This window comes from Triturus cristatus, chromosome 7 (assembly GCF_964204655.1).
Source record: "Triturus cristatus chromosome 7, aTriCri1.1, whole genome shotgun sequence".
Classification (NCBI taxonomy): domain Eukaryota; kingdom Metazoa; phylum Chordata; class Amphibia; order Caudata; family Salamandridae; genus Triturus; species Triturus cristatus.
The window spans coordinates 318663547-318688990 of NC_140590.1; the positions used below are offsets into that span (position 1 = coordinate 318663547).

General features: G+C 47.7%; 1 protein-coding gene across 2 annotated transcripts in view; it reads left to right on the forward strand.

Moving 5' to 3' along the window:
* PTPRH (protein tyrosine phosphatase receptor type H) overlaps nt 1-25444 on the forward strand; it is a 517583-nt gene that overhangs the window by 186623 nt on the left and 305516 nt on the right. For both annotated transcript variants that reach the window (XM_085616391.1, XM_085616390.1), the window contains exon 3: nt 19810-19848. In XM_085616391.1, the coding sequence (XP_085472517.1) occupies nt 19810-19848 (39 nt within the window). The remainder of the gene's footprint in view (nt 1-19809; nt 19849-25444) is intronic.

Below are 25444 nucleotides of genomic sequence, written 5' to 3' on the forward strand. Positions count from 1 at the left end.
TTAATCAAATGTTGTAGGTGGCTATATTTATCTTTAATGAGAGCATTCTGTATATTTAGTTGAACTGTAACCAATGTATTCAAATTAAACAGACCAACATATATATTCTTGAAATGTAATTAATGTAGTTAACTCATGCTAGCTGTATACACTTGGAAGCCATGTTGATTTAATTTGGCTTAACTTGTAACCAGGTTTGAGTAATATGAATTTCACGTTTATAAAATGCTTTGCCAGTTCTTTTCCTTTTGCATGTGTCTTATTGCGCTGCTCCTTAGCAGGAATAGCGGGAATAGCTGGAATAGGCTTATTATTATTCTACTGAATGATAGATAGTCGAAACTTAATTAGAACTTGGCTTCAGACATGGCGATCTTAATGGTGGGAGAGATCCTCCTGTACCAGGCAGACCGGACTGATGTTACATCCACAGTCGCACAAATGTTTGCTTCATTGTCTAGCGCTGGTAAACCAGAGAGTTTACCTGCTCCCAGAGAACAATGCTTTCTGATTGGTCCATTTGGTGGGAACTGATATGAAGAGGCTTCCAGAGCTTGTTTGCATTTCCTTCCTTATAATATACAAATTCAGATTACATTATAAAATATTAATAAGTATACTTGACAATACATTTTCTACAATTTGGCTCTCTGATTTAACTTGTAATCTGAAGTACATTGCTGCCAAAACCCTTAAAGTGGATGACTTCCTTTCTGTGGAGCCACTTTGGTTTCACTGTGCTTTAAATGTATTTCCAAAGCTAGCTCCTTCTTCATGCTTAAATTTAACAATAAAAGGTCCATAAATCCAGTGTGGGATTCTTTGTGATGATTACACTAAGATTAAGATTCAATTGTAGCCAATTTACATGTGTGGAGCTCCCCCTACAGGAAAGATAGGTGAGGTGGAAATTTCCACCCATATATTGCTAAATCGCATTTTGTGACAATTAAGTAGTACTACTTTATGTTCTATAAAATGCCGTTTTTAATCGGGCCCCTTGTGTTCGCCTTCTTTGATAAGTACAACAGTGATATACTGTACACTTGAGCATTGATGTCTGTGAGGTGCGATATTTACTGAGCGGCCATCTTAGAATGATATTGTTCATAGTGTATCATGTTGTAGACTTTCTTGGTTCCTCCTATAACTTCTGTCATATAACTGTGCCAGTGATTTAGAAAAAACAAAACTACATTTTTGCTATCTCTGACCAGCTCCTGCTATTGAAGCACTCAGTGCCTATGTCCATCAGATATTGGGCTAGCTATACTATCGTTAGGAAAAATATAAAAATCAATTTCCCTTAAACTCTCTAAGCAACCTACACACCTCTGTTTTGGCATTCATCTTAGATCCTCCCTCACCATGAAACCTTTAGGTGTACCAACAGTCTTGGTGCAGTTGATACCTGTGGCAAGTTTAAGTTCACTTCCTTGTAGTCATCATTGAGCGCACTTCCACTTGTGGAGAATACTTTAGCCCTCGGACACCACTTATGAACCAGGATGGTGATCTGTGCACGGAAGTAGACTTGACATCAACTTCTCATACTCTATGCCTAGATCTGGAAGTGGGCTCTGCTTTATCAGAATGGCATGGTGAAGATTTTGGAGGTGAGGTGGCGCATGTACAGACTAGACTCTCAGTGCTGCAATGTGAAAGCGACCAAACTTGACGCACTCGTTACACTTACTTTCAGCATCTGGACAGGTACCAGAATGAGGTGATAACTGCAATGGTAACATGTGCTGGAAGGGCTGTCCATCGCATCTTTCCCTGATGCGACACCATGATTTATTATTGACTGAAACTCAGTTGTGCTGGATGCTCAGGTCATGGCTGAAATGTCATCTAGTTTACAAGCACCCTTTCCCAGGAGCAGGAAAATGTAACCTCGCTGTGAGCAAGTACAGAGACCAGACTCCAACTAAACAGATCTTGTGTAGTCAATCAATCAATCAATCATGGCATTTATATAGCGCGCTACTCACCCGGGGGGGGGGTCTCAAGGCGCTGGGGGGAGGGGTGTGTCACTGTTCGAACAGCCAGGTCTTGAGTTGCTTCCTGAAGGAGAGATGGTCTTGGGTACGTCGGAGGTGAATGGGGAGGAATATCCAAGTCTTGGCTGCCAGGTAGGAGAAGGATCTTCCTCCGGCGGTGGCTCTGCGGATGCGTGGTACGGTGGCGAGTGCGAGGCTGGTTGATCGTAGCTGGCGCGTGGGCGTGTAGAAGGTCATGCGGTCGTTGAGGTACTTGGGGCCCAGGCCGTGTAGAGCCTTGTGTGCGTGGGTGAGGAGTCTGAACATGATTCTCTCGCTGACGGGGAGCCAGTGCAGTTCTCTCAGATGTCCGGTGATGTGGCTGTGTCGGGGGATGTCCAGGATGAGTCGTGCGGAGGCGTTCTGGATGCGTTGGAGTCTTTTCTGGAGTTTGGCTGTGGTTCCGGTGTAGAGGGCGTTCCCGTAGTCCAGTCGGCTGGTGACGAGTGCCTGGGTGACGGTCTTCCTGGTTTCAGTGGGGATCCATCTGAAGATCTTGCGGAGCATGCGTAGGGTGTTGAAGCACGAGGAAGAAACGGCGTTGACTTGTCTGGTCATTGACAGGGAGGAGTCCAGGAGAGGTAGAAACGGCCATGCAAGAAGGCCACCTAAACACGGGGTGCTAGAGAGCACCCCAATACAAAGATCTGCCAAGGTGAACACATGGCCACCACCAGGAAGCATGTGGAAGACCCCAACATGATAAGTGTCCCTCCTGCAGAGAAGGACATGTCCAAACATAAAGCGCACAGGAAGGCCACCACCGACCCGCTTGCAAATAAATGTTGGGAAACTAATAAACTGCATCCTACCTGAAGAGTCACATGACAAACCTGGGTAGTGACACTGCTCCCAACTGCCAACGCACAGAAGTCACATAAAACAGAGGTATGGGGCAGAATGAGATACCAAAGAAGACAGTGCCAGCAATCACAAGCCCCAAGTTCAATATGGAATGAGAATAAAACATCCCCGGGAAAGCAAGAAGGCACATGAAAACCCAAAGAAAACAGGGCAAAGCTGCCAGCCTGGAGAAAAAGTTTAACCCATGTAACAAAGACTGAAAAATGACGTTTAGGAGTGGGGCAGACTACAAACCCCCAAGATCGAAATCAAGGGATGGTGAAGCCATATCCTCAAGCAAAAATCCCAAATCATCCTTTGTAGTGAAGTGAGAGGCGACAACACCAATAAGCTCCATGTCCACTCAGAAGTCACTGGTGACTCCCAACAGAAAGCTAATATGTGCACTTTCCTACACCAGCACTTCAGTTAGCAGACCAGTGCTAAACACCGTCAAAAAGGGGACCAAAAGACAAAACTTGAAGGAAAAAATGTTACATAGATATGGAGGCAATCTTTAGCAAATAGCCAGGGGCCAAAGGAGAGAAAATGTTTGCAAGTTCATGCCAATCCCAATCTAAGCTCGCCACAGAACAGGCCTCGTGGACCAGTATCCCAACATCCCCCTTAGGGGACAGAGATGAATGACCACAGGGTTGAGTGGGAGGCAAAGCCACTACCTCATAAGCATCCGCAGTCCACAGGGGGAAGAACATACAAAGTCCCTCACCACCACGATGAAAAACAAGAAGGAAGGGGGGAAGGACTAACTAGGAAATGCTATCACAGTGCAGACTCCAACACAGTCCCAGACACACAAGTAAGACAGCATAGCATGCTACAAACTGCCTCACCAAAGAAAACGGATGTTCAAGAGCAAAAGGCACAAGAATGCGGCACAACCCCCATGCCCCCATGCCAACATCTGAATGCCATGAACTAAATAGAATAGGTGAAGACCAGACAACCGAGCCAGTCATAGACAAGTCCAGGGAACATATATGTATCAGATCCCAAAAGAGAGCAGGGAGAAGGCCAAGTCCTGCCAGCATCCCATGGAAGGAGGTTTCTTCCAAACCAGACATGGAGTCATGGATGGCAGGTCAAATAATGGACCTAGAACCACTCAGCTTCCAACAAGCCCAGCTTGGAGACAGAGGCACACAAAGTGCAAACAAGAAGCCACAAAATATAGACCCCAGTAGAGAGCACAAGAGGAAGCCCAAGATCAGGCTTCTTGGAGAGTGTGCACTTGTCTGACCCCAAGCAAAGGGGTTTGCGTTCCCTTCAAAGACGAAGTGCGACAAGGACCCAAGAGCGGCCGAGTGCACATGATGGAGGGAGCACACGATGGAGGTCAGACACCCAGACTGGTGGGGCAGAGGGATTACTAAGTAGCTGCAGAGGCATAGTCAATCTGAAACTCAACATCAATTTCAAAGTCAGCGGGGAGCCAGTAAAGGGGAGGGCAAACAGAAGTAGAGGACCACCGCTTCCAACATAATTAGCAATGGAAGCTGAGACACAAAACAGCCTATCCATAGGGAACAGGACTGGGGAACAGAGCAACATCCCAGAAGCCCCAAGCTCATCAGGGAAGAGAGTGGGAGGCTCAAGCCTGGTTATCTCCACATGTTCTCAGGTGAAGGAGTCTCCAGTGGTACATCCAGAGATGGTTCACCTCAACTCCAAGCCCAGCAGAACACACATTTGGGAGGACCACGCCCTATCCTGCTGGCCATTGGCTCGGGGAATCCATGTCCATCAAAGGAGACTGAGAGCAACATTCAGGATTTCAACCACAAACCCCAGCCCCAAACCAACAGGAAAGTGTGGGAGCACAGACTGCCAGCAGAACCTAGCTAGCTAATGCAAGAACACAGTCGACAACCAAAACAGTCTTCCAGCTTCAAGGAGAAAAGGCACAAACAGGGTCCAAAAGGTGTGATTTTTTTTTTAAGTTAGGCAGCAGGGTGCTTGTATCCAGAGTGTGTACATGCCTCATGATGTAAGCAATGGGACTTAGAAGTGATAAGGCGGTAATGTACTGATATCTTTGGCGTGAATTTGTTTTAGCAAGGTTATTGGAGAGCATTGCATTTCCAACTCTGATTGAGCTTTCTTATTCTGTAAACTGTGACTTAAAACAGGATAGCAATGCTCTTAGGGACACCAGAATGGCTGCATAGCTGGAAAGCTTTCAGTTTGCTTTTTGACATTTCTTTATTTGCAAAGTCCCTATCAGTGACATTTCAATATCTCAGGCGTGCCACTTTGAGAGACACTTTATCATGAGGGGAACATAGCAGTTACTCTCATGTAACGAAATTAATTATTGAAATGACCTCCTTTCGTGCAATGTAATAGCCTAGAAAGGACTTTAAAACAGTTGCAGCACTGGAAGCGCTCATGCGTGGCATTAGATGAACAGCGCTCTGAAGCAGGAGAGCATCGCTCTCGTGTATGTGGTTAGGCTTCACAGCCTGAATGAGTTACCCACAAAGAGTGAGTCCATAGGCTTATCACAGCTAGAGGGAGGAGCTCGACGGCCTGGCTGCTGTGGAACACAGAGAGGCAAGGGATGCATTAAATGACTGACAGTCTATAGCCAGTACTGCAGAGGCCCATGTTCTTTTTTGCGCATTTCAACCTAACTTGTTCTTGTATCTTGTTACTGTATCACGTTTGCTGTCACTAGTGTTGCTCCAAGCAGATATGCAGATTGTTTGTAAATTTACTTCAAAGCTTAGCCTTTTGACTTCAGAAAACATTTCCTCCTTAATTTATCCTGTTAACTGTGGGCACTTTTACCAGATTCTGAGAGTTAGATCACTATGCACTGGTTGGTTGTCTGCAACAGTTGCAACGCTCTTTCTTGTATCCTAGTAAATTTCCAACAGCCTTGTGCAACCATGTCAGATCCTGTGTAACCATGTCAGATCCTGTGCAACCATGTCAGATCCTGTGCAACCATCAGTTCCTTGAATTTACCCCTGCCTGGGAGTCATTGTATGCCCTTCAGAAGAGGAGCGGTGCGAGGTATGGAACCGCGGGAAGGGTCAATCCCCTGGAGAGCAGAAGATGGCATATTATAAATTGTTCCTCCGTAAGATCAGTAGGCCTGGGGCAGTCAGTTGTATGTCAGGCACATTTGCCTGATCTCTGCCTGACGTGCAAAGTTTATTATAACACACTAGTTGCAGAGCTGAATAGAGGTCTCTCAGTGGCCTGGAGCCATGTATCTACCATGACTATAGAATGATGTGTAAATCAATTCATACTTTGCTTTTCACAATTTTGTGGCATTGTTTTACTCGCAGGAGACAGGTTTGAGCAGAAATTGTCTCGCTGAGGCACATTTTCTGTTCGAGCTCGCTTGCACCGTTATGTCATGTGAATTTTTGTACGCGGCTTGCCCTCGTATGAAATTTTCACACAAAATACATTTCTTGCAATTGCAAATTTTCTGGTAATTTAAAAAAAAACGTTATGAAAATATACTTTGAGATTTCACACACTCCAAGAAATCATTCGGATGAGCATGGGTGAGTTGTCCCTGCTTTGCTTTTCATTTCCAACGAGCGTCGTGAATCTCCATAATCCTCAGGACTGAATGGTTCAAACTGCCTCATGCTGAACACCAAGAGGACTGAATCGTTGATACTTCGTGGTAGGGATACGTTCTGCTGTTACCTCCTTTTGGAGTGACAAGATGGGCACTTGCCCTGGCATTTTGCACTGGTGAGAAAATGTACGATTCAAAATTCAGCCTCGGATTAAGATAGATTTTCAGATTAGGATTCTGAAACACATTTGAAGAAGTAAGGAAAAAGTTTGCAGTACAAGCCTTCACCACCTTGCGTCTGGGCTGAGTATTCTCTGTGTTTGAGTCTTTGGTGGCTGAGGTCCAATTTGTGAACAATGCAATAGCATATCTTTGCTGGTCTATTTTACATTTGCACACCTATGCGGTGGCAACCCCTCCTCACAGAGTAACTACTCTGATGGTGGTTCACTCTTGAAGAGTCTCCTTTCCCACTGCACCCCCCCCCCCTTTTTCTCCACCAACTATCTCTGCAAGCCTTGTCCCAGCCTGACATTGTGTCTTCACTTCCTGCTTCTCCTACTTCTGCATAATGCACTGTGAAAGCCCCATCACACACAACTTTCCATTGCTTAGTGGCCTGGCTTGTGCGGTATGGCTTGTTGTTTAAGGTTCTTTGCCTGGGTTTCCGGGCTCCTCGAGTCATTATGCCATAGAGCATTTTTATCCTGGTAGACCTCCCAGGTGCATCTAGAAATATCTTCTAATGGTGCCAGTGAGATAGAAAAAATGTAAAGAGGCAATTGATGCCTCTGAGCAGGCCCTACCGTTAACGTACTCAGTGCCTCTGGTAGCTTAGAGCTTGTGCTAGCAATACTGGCCCAATTCACAAAGGCAGTTTTGGCTGTAGACATTGATTTATGACTGAAAATGGCTTCAGGAAGGTTCCTGACTATTGTAACTCATTTTACTACTGTGCACACTATTCTGCAGGGTTACACAGTAAACTCCACACAATGAGTAGGCTAAACAAGGCATGGTTTGTGTGTTTGTTACTGTTCACAACCTGAGATCTGACCCTATCCTACACTGGAGATGGACAGAGTTTTCCAGTGTGGGAAAGGGCAATGGGCGGCCTTCAGACTTGGAAACATTATTAGGGAAGAGGTTTACCCGCTAGGGAAATGTTTTTTTCTGTTGAGAAGAAACGGTGCTTCTCCCAGTTGCATAATTGTTCAGTGTACAATTACACAGTGGGGGGAAAGGGAGCCCAAGAAATATGTCACATTACGTTCACGTTAGTACAGCTAGATTCAACAGACTCACTGGCACCCTAACAGGTTTTCCAACCAGCTACCACAGTGACCCGACTGCGGCAATCCTAAATAATTGGAACTGCCACTGAGACCTCTTTTTGTAATTACTTGGGGTGTAGTCATTGCAGTCCACCAACTCAAGGAATGTGGAAAAGCAGGCAGCATGGCTGAGATCAGCCATCCGGCATCACCCACATTTGGATTTTCCCTTGCAGCTATTCATGTATTACTGCGGATAATATTTAAATAACCGGAATAGCTTTTGCAACTAATACTGACAATTGAGGAACATCCAGCATTTGGAACCACAATTGGATTGTCTACATGGTCCACTGTAACATTGTCCGGATGAGGCCTCAACTTGCAAGGCCAAAACATGTTGACCCCTTCATATCCGACTTCACATTGAGAAGAATTGTGGTTGCTGCTTGAGAAGGATTTCAACCCTCTCAGCTATTTTTTTTTTCTTTTCTTGAGGAACACTTTAGTCATGTAGAGGAATCACTGCAATACAAATGTTTGGGGTAGCAATACCTTGGACAGACTATGAGCCACCAAAGCAGAAGCCAGAACACAGCAACCTCTACTACCTCTAGCACTACTCCCTGTAGCACTGCAGCCTCTCCTCCCTATGGCACAGCACCCTCCACTCACCACGAGAATGCAGCCTCTACTCCCCATAGCACTTCAGCCTCCCCTCCCCATGACACTGCAGCTGCTACAAAAAAAGCTGTCTGCAAACCATTGCACGAAAAGGGAGAAATGTGCTTCAGGAGCGAACTCAAGCACGTTCCTTCGATAAATAACTGTCTGGGATCAGAAACGTCCAACAAGATTGTTCCAAGGCTATTTCCGGTAGCAGATTCATAATTTCTTCTCTCGCTTGATCTTCTTCTGAAGCTGGAGGATTTCATAGAGGAGAGCTTCGGACGTGGGTGGACAACCTGGTACGTAGTTGTCGACAGGTACGATGCGGTCACATCCCCGGACTACGGAGTAGGAGTAGTGGTAATACCCTCCACCACTTGCAAAGCTGCCCATGGACACAACGTAGTGAGGTTCTGGCAACTGGTCATAAACCTTTCGAAGAGCTGGTGTCATCTTGTTTGATAAAGTTCCTGCCACGATCATAACATCAGCTTGGCGAGAACTGGCACGAAAAACCACAACAAAGCGATCCATGTCATAACGTGGGGCAGCCATGTGCATCATCTCCACAGCACGGCATGCCAAGCCAAATGTCATGGGCCAGAGAGAGCTCCTGCGTGCCCAGTTCACCAGGGCATCCAATTTGGTAACAATGTACTCTCCTCTGCTGCTGGGCAGTGCTGATTTGGGTGCTGGAGACCCTTCTGATTTCTGGACAGGGGCTACAGCTGAACTCTGATGCCTGGTACCATGTTCCACTTAGGCAGTCGGACGACAAAGCACATTCGGTAGCAGAGCAAAGGACCCAGGCCTGAAGGTGAGAGCATGCAACCGGGCCAGGCCAGGCCAGGCACAGGCAGCGTCACCATGATCTGTCTGGCTTCACCCCCCTCAGCTAATAACCCAATTTCTTACAGTCTCAAACAAAGTATTTTTCCAGGACCCGATCATTAGCATTTTAACAAATGTTTGCAGCAGCTAAGGAAAGTATAGAGGATTCCTTAATGCATTGATTCTCAATTCCCTCTGTTTCTTCACATTTGATGCTCTTCAGCCAAGAGCCTTGATAGGCTGTAAGGCATTGTGAGGTGCTCTACAAAAGTCTTTAAAAAAGAGTAATGGGGCGGATTCACAAACTCATTTACGAATACAGGAAGGAAGTAGTATTAAGGAGTGCTTTCTTGTGTACTATTCTGCATGCCTTTGTGGATCAGCTCTGAAATATCTAATTCTCTATTAGTAATAGTGCAGAGAGGGCACAGTTCTTAATGATTGTAAATGAATATATTCCTGTTGGAAAGTGGATTATTACTAGGGGCAAATGTATATCTGCAGCTGGCAATAAGGCCACTAACACAGTATAGGGCTCAGAATAGGTCTTGGAAAATTATTCCCATGCTCAACCCTTGGTAGCTTGACTGCGAGCAGGCAGGCTTAACTTCAAAGACAGTTATGTAAAGCATTTAAAAACACCACTTCAGTAAATAATTAAGACACAATGCACAGTAAAAATCGGAAATATTTGTATCTTTAAAATGACACCAAAACAATAAAAATCCAATGCAGGGAACTGGAGATATGAATTTTCAAAGATGTAGCATTATCTAGCACATAGAAAACTATAGCGTCTTATCGGGACATCTGGTCGCGATAGACCGGGTCAAAATCAAAGTGTCAGGCCGACCCTGATGGAGTCCTGCACGGCTACCCCTTGCAATAGGTCTCGGTCAAAGTTTTTACCTTCTGACTTAGAAACGTTTCTAGAAGTTTCCTTCCCGGGGTCTCTTGAAGCTCTCAGCCAGTCCGGATTCGGTGAGGGTTCGCCGGATTGCCTTGCGACGAGCTCCCAGTCAAACTTATAGAAGTCCAACCTCCAGGGCATTCTAGCGGGATGAACCAAGGATCCAGGCCGACACGCAGCTGAAGGCAGGCGGCTTGGCTTTTGTGGTTGCCCCCGGTCACCTTTTCTTTGTTCGGACTTAGAAACTTTTATGGAGCTTTTTCTCGTGGGGTCCCTCGATGCTCTTCGCCAGGCCGGATTCGGTGAGGGTTTGCCAGCCTTGGATTTCACCTACTCCTGGTCAAACTCTGGAAGTAGGACCTACGGAGCTTTTTAGCGGGACAAACCTGGACGGCAGGCCAGCTCGCGGTTGAAGGTAGGCGGCTTGGCTGGCCAGGTGGAGTCGGTCCCCTTATGGGGCTTTTTTTCCAAAGTTCTCCAAACTCCTGGAACTTCTTCCTGAAGTTCTCCAAAGGGTCCTAAAGTGTCTCAAAGTCACTCCAAGGGTCTGGAATCTCCAAGATGGTCCTTGAAAGTTGAGGACTTCAGTTCCCACAATCCACTTGGACAAAACCCTTGTGTGACGGGACGGGTCGGCCGGCTCAGGGGACTCCAGAGGGCACGGACTGGTGGGCACCGATATCAGGGGTCCCTAACAATCTCCCCTCTCCACAGACCGACTGGGCAGCGGACGAAGACGAACTGCCGCTGGTGGCCGGAGCCGGGCCCTTTAACTGGGAAGTACCTGGAACGCAAGCCCCGCCCAGGGAGGACGTCACTCAAGCAGGAAGTACAAGTGGAGGCGAACCCAGGAGGTGGACGGACGGCGATCCCTGGAAGAAGGACGGAGACGAAGGAGACGGAGGAGGAGAAGACGGCACGACTGAGAGGAACGATCCAGAGCAGGCGGACACCGGAGGCTGGAGGAAGGAGAGACCCAGCGGCTACAGACTCCGCGAAGCGCCCGGCCACGTTCCCAGGGGAGGAGCGTGGCTTGGACAGGTACGGGACCGGGTAGCGGGCTGGATGGGAAGGCGGGAGCACCCGCGTTAACCGGTCGCCTCCTCAAGTACCTTTACCTTCTTGTTTAGTTTTGTTTGATCCCCTCACCGTTTGTGGCACTCCGTTTTCGGTTGTACACCAGTAGGGTGCTTCCTCACTCCCGGTCCCTGGTGTTAGGAATACGAGTATACCTACTCCCAGTCTAATATAGTCCCTTATCTCTCTCTTCCTTGGGGCACAACGGAGAGCCAAGTGCGTGGCCGCCGGAAGGACGAGGAAGGAGGGAGCAAACTATCCGGGAAGAGCGTTGGAGATCTAATTCACCACGGATCCCGCTACCTTCGCGAGAGAAAGGCTAACTAGCCGGACTAAAAGAAGAGTGATATCAATAAAACCACGTATACCCAGAACTCGTGTAGTGTCTCTCATTGACGCCCCATCACAACTGGTGTCAGAAGTGGGATTTCCATCTCCCGTCGTCGGTGATCAAAAGATGGAGGCCCTCGTACAACATTTAATCCAGGGGCAAGAGAAACTCAGCTGGGCCGTGGAAAGACAGATGACATCTGCGCAGGCAGACCGGGAGCTCTTCCAAAACTCAATGAAAGCGCACCTGGAGTCCCTTCCAAAGGCCACTCCCGATCCCGGGGTACCGATACCCTTGGAACGACGGCTACCGTATTCCAGCTCGGCCGGAGTGGCCTTACAAAAATACGTTGCGGGGGAAGACCCGGACGCCTTCCTGACCAACTTCGAGCGTGCGGCTCGGGCTTGCGGATGGCCGGAGGAGAAATGGCCTTTTTTCCTGGCTCCACTACTGTCAGGGGAAGCGCAGGCCGCTTACCAGGTGGCCAACCCCACTGGTCTGACCGGGTACCACGTTATAAAGGAGGTTATCCTGGAGCACCTAGGTCTCGATGCTGAGGCCTATAGAAGCAAATTCCGAAAAGAGAGAGGGGTACAGGGGGAAAACCCAAAGACCTTGTATTTCCGTCTGAAGATGGCCGCTGACAAGTGGCTCAGGCCTGAGTCCAGCACCAAGGAGGAGATTATGACGAAAATATACATGGAACAATTCTTGGAGGCTTTACCCTTCGGGACCCAAAAATGGTTGAAACAACACCCCCATTTAACCCCTGAACAAGCGGTCGATATGGCCAAGTATTTTTCGCGAGCCCAGCCCCGCTCCTACCCCCTGGAACCGGAGAAATCTATCAAACCACCCATGGGAGGCAGAAGCGAGAAGAGACCAGCGCCCCCCCCTGGCTTTCCCCGAGGCAAGACCCCGCGTTCTGACGGGGCCCTGCCCAAAGGCCCCCAATGTTTTGAGTGTGGCGAATGGGGCCACATCGCCAGACTGTGTCCGCGGAAAAGAACCGAAGAGCCCATGGATGTGGGGTACCTTCCCCGGAGCGTCCTGTACTCAGCTGAGATGGGTGCCTCGTTTTATGTACGTGTGGGGATGAATGGCTTTACACTTAACGCCCTTTTAGACTCAGGATGTCGACAGTCGGTGGTAAAAAAACATTTGGTGTTGCCCCACCAGTATCTGCCCCACCGACTTGTCCACATCAGGTGCATACACGGGGAGGTCCGGCCCTATCCCTTGGCCCTAGTACCCTTGACTCCCCATAACGGGCCCACCTGCACGGTGAGGGTAGGGGTGGTTGATTCCCTCCCCGAAGATGTGATATTGGGGGTGGATAACCCCGACTTCCTCAGGATGTTCAAACATACCATGGAACAAGAATCCAGGGATAGAGAGTTGCCTATCTCGGGACTAGTTACTGCTGACCCTTGGATTATAGATCGAAGCTTCCGCTTCGCCCAGTCTAACGACCGCACCCTCTTTAATGCTTGGGAAAGCGCCCACCTCAACCAATCCCAGACCAGGGACGCCTATCCCCGGTTTATTATAAAGGATGGGCTGTTGTACCGGGAAGGGAATAAGGGAGGTGATCAGCAGCTGTTAGTGCCCCAGCCCTTCAGGGAGCAGATATTGTTCTTTTCTCATGCCCATCTTACAGCAGGTCATGCCGGGAGGGAGAAAACCACTAGCGGGGTACTACGGTATTTCTACTGGCCCGGGGTATATAAGGACGTAGAGACGTATTGCCAAACCTGTGAGGTCTGTCAGAAAAAGTCCTCCTATAAACCAGTAGCGGCCCCACTACAACCCATGCCCATCATAGGGGTCCCCTTTGAGAGGGTGGGTATGGATTTGATAGGCCCTCTCCCTCGCACTAAGAAGGGACACCTCCACGCCCTTGTTATCGTGGATTACGCCACCCGGTTCATTGAAGCCTTTCCCCTCTCAGCCCCTACCACCAAAAACGTGGCCGACAAGGTGATCGAGTTGTTTTCCCGGGTAGGGTTCCCCAAGGAGGTCGTGACCGACCAAGGGACGCCCTTCACGTCCCGCCTCATGAAAGAAGTATGTGCAACTCTAGATATCCGCCAGTTACACACGTCTGTGTACCATCCCCAGACGGATGGGCTGGTGGAGAGATACAACCGCACCTTAAAGACCACATTAAAGAAAATGCTGACGGCGGAAAAACAGGATTGGGATAGGCTGCTTCCCTTGGCCTTGTACGTGTTACGAGCCCAGGTACAAAGTAGCACGGGGTATTCGGCCTTTGAGTTATTATATGGCCGCCAGCCCTGGTCCTTGTTGGAGATGACCCGTGAGGCCTGGATACATGAAGACAACCAAGACCACCGATCCTTATTGGAATACACCTCCCAGCTCAAATCCAAACTCGGAAAACTGCGAGAACTCGCACATTCCAATCTGGAAAAAAGTCAAGAGAAGCAAAAGAAATATTATGACCACGGAAAAAGACTACGGACGCTGCAAGTGGGTGAGTGGGCTCTGGTGTTGCTGCCCTCCAGCACCAGTAAATTCAGGAGCGAGTGGCAAGGCCCGTACCGCGTAATGGAAACCATAGGACGCACTACTTATAAGCTGCAGGTGACCCCTTCCAAAGCACAAAGCTACCATATCAACTTGCTCAAGAAGTGGCTTGGTCCACCTCCGAAAAACGCCCACTTCTTAATACCGACCCACAGCCAGAAGACCTCCACAGTAGGCTCCTTGGTGGTAAACCCTGATCTACAAGACGTACAAAAGGAGCAACTGCAAGAGGCCCTCCGTCCCTTTGAGGACATTTTCTCGGACTCCCCGGGAAAAACCCACTTGGCAGAACACTCCATTGAAACCCCCCCCGGACAGATAGTGAGACAGAAGGCCTATCGAGTTCCCGCCGCAAAAAAGGAAGCTATCCGGAACGAGGTGAAGGATATGTTGCGTTTAGGGGTCATCAGGCCTTCCACTAGTCCATGGTCCTCCCCGATCGTGATGATTCCCAAACCCGACGGGTCGTCCCGATTTTGTATGGACTTTAGGGCGTTAAACGACATCTCTGCCTTTGATGCCTACCCTATCCCTCGAGTGGACGACCTGATCGAAAAAATCGGGGAGTCCGCGTACATTACGACCTTTGACCTCACGAAGGGCTACTGGCAGGTGCCTCTCCGAGAGGAAGACCGAAAAAAGACCGCCTTCTCTACCGATCTAGGGCTTTTTGAGTTCACGGTCTTGCCCTTTGGGCTCCACGGGGCCCCGGCAACCTTCCAGAGATTAATGAACCGAGTACTGTTGCCCTACGCCAGCTTCTGCTCAGCCTACTTGGATGACATTGTGGTGTTCAGCCCTTCTTGGACGGAACACCTACACCACATCACCACAATACTCTCCGCACTTCGCCATGCAGGGTTGCACATTAATGCCCGTAAGTCAAGAGCCGCCTTTCAAAGGGTACAGTATCTGGGATATGTCCTAGGGGACGGGGTCATATCTCCCCAAGAAAAGAAAATCATGGCCATAGGAAATACCCCTTTTCCATCCACAAAAAGGGAACTGAGGGGTTTTTTGGGCTTAATAGGATACTACAGGCGCTTTATTCCCTCTTTTGCTGACCTGGCCTCCCCTTTGACAGATCTCCTCCGTAAAGACTGCTCCACGCATTCCCTCAGGCATCCCACAGGTGTGACCCTGCAGGCATTTCAGGATCTAAAGAACGCCATCACCTCGGCCCCGGTGTTAATATCTCCCAACTTCCAGAAAACCTTCCTACTAGCCACTGACGCATCTGATACTGGGATCGGGGCGGTGTTATCCCAAACAGGGGAGGACGGGCTGGAGCACCCCATCCTTTTCGTAAGCCGCAAGCTCTTCCCCCGAGAGAGATCCTATCCCACTATTGAGAGGGAGTGTTTAGCGGTTAAGTGGGCGGTGGAGAAACTGCGGTATTACCTAGAGGGAAGGCCATTCATCCTGTACACGGACCACGCCCCATTGCAGTGGATGTACAGGAATAAAAGTAATAACGCCCGGGTCCTCCGGTGGTTCCTGTCCCTGCAACCTTTTACTTTCTCTGTACAGCATCGCAGGGGTAGGGACAACTGTGCCGCTGACTTTCTCTCCCGATCCTCACCTCTCCCCGAGCGGGAGCAGCCAGGGGGGGTGGTATGTGACGGGACGGGTCGGCCGGCTCAGGGGACTCCAGAGGGCACGGACTGGTGGGCACCGATATCAGGGGTCCCTAACAATCTCCCCTCTCCACAGACCGACTGGGCAGCGGACGAAGACGAACTGCCGCTGGTGGCCGGAGCCGGGCCCTTTAACTGGGAAGTACCTGGAACGCAAGCCCCGCCCAGGGAGGACGTCACTCAAGCAGGAAGTACAAGTGGAGGCGAACCCAGGAGGTGGACGGACGGCGATCCCTGGAAGAAGGACGGAGACGAAGGAGACGGAGGAGGAGAAGACGGCACGACTGAGAGGAACGATCCAGAGCAGGCGGACACCGGAGGCTGGAGGAAGGAGAGACCCAGCGGCTACGGACTCCGCGAAGCGCCCGGCCACGTTCCCAGGGGAGGAGCGTGGCTTGGACAGGTACGGGACCGGGTAGCGGGCTGGATGGGAAGGCGGGAGCACCCGCGTTAACCGGTCGCCTCCTCAAGTACCTTTACCTTCTTGTTTAGTTTTGTTTGATCCCCTCACCGTTTGTGGCACTCCGTTTTCGGTTGTACACCAGTAGGGTGCTTCCTCACTCCCGGTCCCTGGTGTTAGGAATACGAGTATACCTACTCCCAGTCTAATATAGTCCCTTATCTCTCTCTTCCTTGGGGCACAACGGAGAGCCAAGTGCGTGGCCGCCGGAAGGACGAGGAAGGAGGGAGCAAACCATCCGGGAAGAGCGTTGGAGATCTAATTCACCACGGATCCCGCTACCTTCGCGAGAGAAAGGCTAACTAGCCGGACTAAAAGAAGAGTGATATCAATAAAACCACGTATACCCAGAACTCGTGTAGTGTCTCTCATTGACGCCCCATCACACCTTGCAAATCCACAGGTAGTTCTCCAGGATGAGGATTCTTGGTCTTGGTGTTCCAGGTGAGCTCTCTTAACCTGTAGCTTGCATGGAGTCCACTATTTAGTCCTTATACAGCAAGGTAGTCCACAGGGCTGTAGTTCCGGATGGTGCAGAAGGTGCAATCTTCAGAGTGCAGGCCTTAGGAAATGCACATCAAACTTCTCAGCATGGCCCTTCTTGCTTTCTTAGGTTTCAAGGAGCAGCTCTGAGAGGCTCTGCCCCTCTCAGATACGTATTCCAGTTCTCTGTGACAGGCAGGAGGTCACTCCTGTCCAGTGGGGTGTAGGGTACCACCCCATGGTCTGACCACTTCCTGCAGAGTGTGGCACTATTTTGTCCCAGAGTGCACCAATTCTTCCAAATTCAGAATTGCAGATTTTCCAGCAAGGAGAGAAGAGCTGGCTAAACACTCCCCTAGGATCTCCATAGTCTCTCCCCCTTGCATCTGCTCATTCCTTCTTTAAGCCTAGCATCTGGCTGGGTTCAAAAGAGTAGAGTTGTAAATGACACTGTTGTCTTTCCTTCCCTTGAAGTCCACTGTTTATGACTTCTCCGCCTGCTCTGGTATTCCTATGTAACAGAACACTGCCCTCCCAGCAGAGATGGTCAACCCCAGGGGCTCTTTATCAACTCTTCAAAGAAGCCTGGCTAATATACTTAACTCTGACCAATCAGGACAGACCACTAGAAGGCTGAATCTGGGCTTACAGACAAGAAAGTCTTATAACTTCTTGTCTGTACGTTTTAGGAGAAATTCAACAATATCATATTGTTGAGTTTATTAATACCATTCTGGGAAGTCTTTGAATGGTATTTTTAGCCTTCTCCTATCAAGAGTTATTAGTTAATAACTTCTTGCCATGTTAACCTATGTGGCAGGGGATTTGCAATCAGAAAAATGACTTGTGCCATCTTTCCAGCACCAGGGATTATAAAAACATATATTATAAGTACTCTGCTTATATCTTCAGTACCCCCCACCCCTGGAACACCTAGGAGAGACTTTAGGGGTTCTGAATATGTAACAAAATTGCAGATTCTCCCTCCACAGTGCTCCTAGCACCAACGTCGATTTTGTGCAGCACTTTATCACAATGTGGGGAGTGAAATGTGCAATTTCACCTAACCAAGGGCATATCAAACTCATTTGTATAAGGGTCCTCCTTATAAATACCTGACCCCCCACCCCTGGGACACCTAGGGGAAACAATGGGGGTACCTAATATGCCCAAACATTGTAAGTTATCCTCTTTAAAGTTCCCCAAACACCAAAGTTGAGTTTGGGCGCAATTTACTTTTTAAAAGCAGTCCTGCAACACAGGGCTACTTTTAAACTGACCTCAGGCTCAGCAGTGCACACATTCAAGTACAGACAGGGCTGCTGGCCTCTAAACTGCCATGACCTGTTATATGTTAGAGACTTAGAGGTAGTTTCAATCCCCCTGCCCTATTATGTACTAGAGCCTTATAGGGGAGGTCATGCCAATGACAGGGGTATCCCAACCCATAGTGTACCATAGTGTATGTAGGTGTTTTCGCTGTATTCTAAGTGTCTCTATCAGCATAGCACTGGCCCTGAGCCTGGTTAGGCAGAGCCCAGGGTCAGTCAGAGTCAGTTACCACCAGTACCAGTCAGCAAAACATTGAGGGGTGCCCAGGGCACAGGATGACTTTGCAACAATTCCCATTTTATTTCCATTTTAGTTGTTTTGGGTCCAATTAACAAAAGCATTTAATAGACAAAAAATACTAAAGCAGGACTAATTGACATATTTCAAAATGCCTTTGTAAATGTTCCCATTGTTGTTTACTATTTCAAGATAAAAGGGCAGTGACAGAAAAGGAGACACAGCCTTTCTGTGTCCCAATGTAGATAATATGAACCGCCGAGCCACTCAAAAAGCATGAAATATCTTCAAAAGGTTTAGTGGCTCCAGCCATCACACCAGTGTAATAATATGCATCCTCGTCGTGACAGATGCACTTTGACACCTCTCTTGACCGATTCTGCAAGCAGGTATAATAGTAGTCCCTAGCGTCTCAGCGCCATGGGAAGATCCACAAAGCTCTTTGCACATAAAGCAGGGTTGAATTGTTTAGGGCCTTATGGACAGAAGATTTTCTTGTACCGGAAAGAGACTGCAGATAGTGGTGCCAAACATAAATCACTGTAAATCACACTGTCTAGCAAAAAGACTGACAGAGTGAACAGCAGACAAACACTAATCAAGAAGTCAAACTAAAAACTCACATTTATAGTCCAATATCAGAGTCTAAGTGGAGGGAATAACTTTGGAGAGATTTGGACCCAAAAGGGCAATGGCTCGTGATGGTTCATGTGAGAGCCAGATGGGCTTACATCAAAGTGTAAATATTCCGGATCTGCAATAGTTTCCCATGGGGACAAGCCAAACTGCACTACCGCCCACAGCAGCATCTGGCTAGCCATTCTTCTACGGAATCCCTCAAACTGGTGGGATTAGGAGTGAGGAGCGAGGATGCTCTGCCTTGAACCCCTTACTATCTCAGAGACCCGGTGGCTTTCACCTTATTTAACACCTCATAGAGGGACTCCAGATAAACGGTTCATGAACGAACTGCATGGGAAGCGGGTGACGTGGAGATGCATTTTTACAGAATGAGGACTGGTCTCTTTGGAAACCTTTATGCATATATGCACATTTTGCATATGCCCTGCGCCATGGTGGCGTTCTCTGCTTTCTTGCACATACCAAAATTCACAGAACCCAAATGTTCATCCTGGAAACACTTCTGGATAAAAGCAGAGCTTGAAGCCCAGCCTTGACATTGCCGCCTCCTTCCGTTTTATGTGATGGAAGCAGCGCCCTCCTCCCCAGGGCGGAACTTCCATTCAATTTATATACTTTACTTTTGGATTAAAAATGCAGCTCAGAGTTTCTGAGCAAATGCTTTGTATACTGTACATGAATATATCAGTCACGGCCTTTTGCATGAATCTGCATTCCAGTACAGCAGGGGTGGAGGGGACGAATGAGCAGGTGTTGGGCTCCTGTTTTCACCAGGTTGAAATTGCTTTAGTATGGACTGTGATCCTTAACTCCAAAGACCCTCTATCATCCCATCGACCTCCATATGTCCCTGATATTCAGGTTGGTGTAAAAGCTCACATTGGAATGCCCTTCAAAATAATATTTGGTGTTGTCTTTACCCACAGCTGCAACACAAGCAACCATCGGAAGTCCCACAACTAATCGTAAGTGTTTTCTATCTATATTTTGGTTCGTATAATATTATTATTATTTTCTTTTTTAAATGTTTCACAGGAAAAAAACGCGATAGAGATGCTTTTGAGGCTCTTCTAGGCAGAGGCACTGGTTAATGCCTGGATTAGTTATAGGTAATCTCATGACTTCGTATCATCATCGTATCCACGCCCTGGAGACAGACACTGTGCTGCCTAACTAAATGAAAAACATACATCCCTTTCACCAGGTGCGCCTTTAAGGTAGCACCTTTACTCCGAAACTTCCTGAGTCAACTTCTGAGGCAGCCTAACAGAACAAGCAAAGAAACACAGCAAGCAAGGCCAAGCCTGGCAGGGCTTAAGCGGCATGCATAACGAGCGACTGAGCTCTACAGCATATTCGCGATGAGCAGCCGAAGCACCAGCCCCAGCCCCAGCCAGGAGCCCATGAGCAGGGCCGGACTGGCCGTAGCGGGCACCGGGCAATCCCCCGGTGCGCCGCACGGGTGGGGGCGGTTTTGGGCCCCTGGGGGCCGTTCTTTTTTTACAGGGCTGACTTGCAGCATAGCGGCAAAATCGACCCTGTAACAAAATCGGCCGAAAACCGGCCCTGGCAAAGAGCTCGGGGCACCCCCCACCCTCATGTGGGGTAGGGGGCCGGCCGAGCACGTTGCCAGGGCCGGTTGTGGTTCCCAGTCCGGCCCTGCCCATGAGAGGCAAGCTAAACACCAGATTTGTACCACATGGTCCTGAAGAAGCCGAGTAGGGAAGCTAGGACACGTAATAACCAAATAAGAGGTAACGAAAGAGAACAAACATCGCACAAGAACCACGCCCCGCAAGGAACATGGCAAGAAGCTGTTGTAAAATGTCTCTCTCTCTGAAGGCTCACCCCCAAACCGTTTGCCGTCTTTCTCCCCTTTTTGCTGGATTCTTTTTGTCAGGACTGTGAGCACTTTACCACTGCCAACCAGTGCTAAAGTGCATGTGCTCTCTCCTGTATACCTGGTTCGATTTACTTATCCACAATTGGCATATTTAATTTACCTATAAGTCCCTAGTAGAGTGCACTACATGTGCCCAAAGCTTTAAATTAAATGCTAATAGTGGGCATGCAACACTGACTGTGCCGCCCACTTAAGTAGCCCTTTAAACATGTCTCACGCTTGCCACTGAAGGGCCTGTGTGTGCAGCTTACACTACCATGTCGACTTGGCATTTAAAATCCTCCACTATCAAAATAAAGTGAGGGAACTAAGAGCAGAAGAAGGTACAGTGCCCGTGCTCCAAAGCTATAATCAAGTCAAAACCAGCGGGGGGGGGGGTAACTGTGGAACTGTCAGAAGGGACAGTCAAATAGACTGTTTCTTGTTGCACTCACACATCTCGGGGGATGTCATGCTTCCTCATTGGCTGGGTGCTTCTCTTCAGGCCGGTTCTGCAAAGCCCTCCGGGTACCCCGAAGGATCACTTTCACGGAGATCTTTTGATTTTGTTGGTGTCTGATGTGTGCGGGGTGTCCAACGTGAAGTGCAGAGTGGAGTGTGGTGATAGTAAGTGAAAACTGACTAGGAGATGTCATGTACTTCTTTATTCTATAGAATTCCCTGTCCGATTAAAAAACAACAAGTGTTAGTGCCACTAACTGGGTCAATAATCTACCACACAGATACCTTCCGTACTTGAAAACGTGGGGGACCTAGTGTGTGTACCAAGAGTGGGGTAGATAACTCACCCTTTCCTTTGGTCCTGAAGAAGCGGGCAGATCTCTTTATAGACCAAGTGGCGCGAAAAATGTCGACCCGCACTGAACTTGAGTAAACCACTTGGGTACATTATTGACCATGTTAGTGGCACTAACAATTGTTTTTTTTTTTAATCTTACAGTGGAGTCTATAGAATAATGGAGTGTTTGAGGCATGTGTGCTGTAGATACACATGATTTGCATACTCCTGCCATCTAGTGTTGGGTCCAGATGTTTGCAAATTGTTTTTCTTCAAAGAAGTCTTTTCCAGTCACGAGATAAGGTGACTCCTCCTTTCATTGATAATACGCATGGGCATCAACTCCTTTGTTAGACTGTTTTATTTCCGCCATCGGGTTCGGACGTCAATCGGGATCCCTTCTGTTCTAAATTCACTTACCCTCGCCGGTATTGTTTTTGATCGCGTTTCTACCTTCTGCGTGTCAAGAAATTTCTGAAAACTTTCATTATCCGATAAACAACTCAATTCGCGACCTTCGGCCTAGCTCGTTTTCTTCTCTCTACTTCCACTCGAAGATCCGTCATTGAGTCTTCTGCCGATGGAATGGAGGCCATGTCAATTCTGTCCTCGGTGCCATTTCAAGTACCCCCACATCGACCTTCATAAGGTCTGTAACCTCTGTCTTTCTCCGTAACGTAAGGAGGAAGACTGCGAAGCGTGTCGGTCGTTCCGATCCAAAAAGACACTGCGGGACAGTCGGGCTTGACGAAGAGACATGCAGCGCCAGAGTATCGAGGACACCCCTGATATCTTCGTAGAAGATATCGAGCAGGAAGAGATGGAAGCATCAGCACTGGAAGAGGAAGAGGCCTTCTCCCTCCAGGACTCCGATTCCGAATTGGAGATCGAACTAGAGTCCCACAACATTCCAGCTGGAAAGGGTGCCATGAGTAACATAGCCCCTTTACCCAAAAATCCACTCCAACCAAACATAAGGGTATTGGGCCACCACTGCCAACAGGCCATGATAGCCACTGAGACTCTTATTCCAATGCCCCGCCTCACGGTAAGGCACTGAAACAACAAATCAAGCCTTCCAGCTCAGGCTTGAACCGAGATGATACCCCTGCAGTTCTGAAAGATCCAAAGAGAAAAAGGACAAATCCAACATAAAGCAGCTCCTTTAAAACCCCAGGAGCCTATTTTAGAGACAATAAAACAAAAGCTGGATCCAAACCAGAAGAAAATTCATATAAATCCTGACACTGGCCATATTACAACTAAGCCAACAGTACCATCTTCAAGAGGAACATAGACACTGGATATGTGATTCCCCTCAAAGAAGAAAACGGGCACAGCTACTAGTCCTGTTAACATTCCTCAAATACCACCACCTTTTTCCCCAGTACCTATTATGCCAGCTTCAGACCTTTTACATGCCACACCACCAGGCTCTCCAACTACAAATCCTGATATAGTAGAGGATGATGACACCTATATTCAACCACCATCTGATCCGTGGGATGACTACAATATAGACCCACCTGGAGACACAGACCCAAATTTATATCCAGCTAAACCTTCTACTCCTGATGATAATACTGCATATCAGGAATTGATTGCTAGGGCAGCCACTTACCATGAGGTCAGTTTACATAAAGAAGCCCAAGAAGAGGATTTCCTGTTTGAAACCTTATGAATCACACACAGAACATGTCAATCTTTGCCTATGTTAAAAGTTATGATGAGGCATGCTGACGATATTTTCAAGGATCCAGTTAGAGCATGTATCCTAACACCTAGAGTGGATAAAAAATATAAACCCCCTCCATCTGATCCAGTTTTAATTAAGGGTCAGTTGCCTTTAGATTCTTTAGTAGTTTCCAATGCCCGTAAAAGGGCAAATTCACAAACCTCAGGGAAGGCACCACCTCCTGATAAAGAATCAAAATTAATAAACGCCTTGGGGAAAAGAGTAGCTGCTCAATGAGCCAATCATTGATGTATTGCCAATACATAAGACCCATTAGCTAGATATGATAGGGCACACAGGATGAGATGGAACAACTGTTACAATATCTTCAAGAAGAACACAAGAAAAAGGGGCAGGAAATAGTGCAAGAAGGTAAGCTCATCGCCAATTCATCTATCAGATGTGCTTAAGATGCTACAGATACTGCAGCTAGAGGGGTCAATACCAGCATTCTACTCAGGAGTCCTGCATGGCTCAGAATTCCTGGTTTCAAACGAGAGGTTCAACAAACTATTCTTAATGTACCATTTCATAAGGAACACCTCTTAGGGCCTCAGATAGACCAATCACTAGAGAAAATGAAAATGGACACGGAAGTGGCAAAAATCAATGGGCGCAATTCAGTCTCTTTCTACTAGAGGTTCCTTTCGTTTCTCCTTCTACAGAGGGGGGTCAAGACTAATACCACAGATGTCAGCACATCTTTGTATAAAACAGAAACACAATCTCCCCCTCTTCTATAAAGGTGTATATCGAGGTAACAACTTTAAAGGAAGAGGTAGAGGTACATGATCACGTACCTCCCCATCCACTAACAAACAGTGACTTAATATCACTTCCCCCCGATCATTCATCACTTGTAGGGGAAGATTGCAACAGTTTCTTCCCATTTGGCAATCAATAACAACAGACAAATGGGTGTTGGACATTATCTAACATGGTTATTTTATGGAGCTCACAAGCAACCCTCCCAACATCATATTCACAAACTATCTTTAGAACACCAACATCTGCTCAAACAACAACATTACAACAACAAGGATCAGGAGTATATTCATTGTGCTTCCTGATTCCCAAAAAAGACGGTTCATTAAGACCAATTTTGGATCTCAGGCATTTAAACCTACACATAATATTATCAGAACACTTCCATATGATCACACTGCAACAGGTACTTCAACTTTTGCAGCAAGGTGACTTTGTCAACACTAGACTCAAAGGACAGATACTTTCATATACCCATTCACCCAGCACATCATAAATACCTCGAATTTGTGATAGGAGAAAATCATTATCAATTCAAAGTACTTCCATTCGGAGTAACGAGTTCACCCAAAGTGTTCACCAAATGCCCTGCAGTGGTAGCAGCACATCAACCAAGACAACAAATACATGTCTTACCATACCAAGACGATTGGCTCATAAAAGCCAACACACATCCCAAGTGTGCGCAACACACACAAATTACCGTAAACCTTCTGCTTCAGTTAGGATTTACAGTCAATGCACAAAAATCCCATCTTCCACCCACTCAAATACCACCATATCTAGGAGTTATTATAAACACTCATATGGCTCTAGCATATCTCAATGCAGCCAGGATTTGCAATTTTCAAACATTGCTATTCTAGTTTCAAAACAACCAATATCTACCTGCCAGAACTTTCATGCCGCTCCTTGGATGATGGCATCATGCATTGCTGTAGTGCCTCATGCAAGACTAAACATGCGTCCTCTACAAGAGTGCTTAGCACGTCATTGGAATCAATCACAGGGTCAGCTAACAGATCTAGTGTTGGTAAACAGCCGCACTCATTGCTCTCCGCAGTGGTGGAACACACAAAATATATCAAAAGGGTGGCACTTTATCGACCCTATACCACAAGTAGTTCTCACAACAGATGCATCTCTCACAGGGTGGGGATCACATTTACAACATTTAACAGGTCAGAGTCTTTGGAATACCACCCAACAGAACCATCACATCAACTATCTGTATCTCCAAGCAGTTCATCTGGCGTTAAAAACATTTCTACCTCATCTGATAGGAAAAGTTGTCCTAGTCCGGATAGACAATATGACACAAATTTACTATATACAAAAAACAGGGGGGGGTTTGGGAAGGTGGGGAGGCACTCTTTGCAG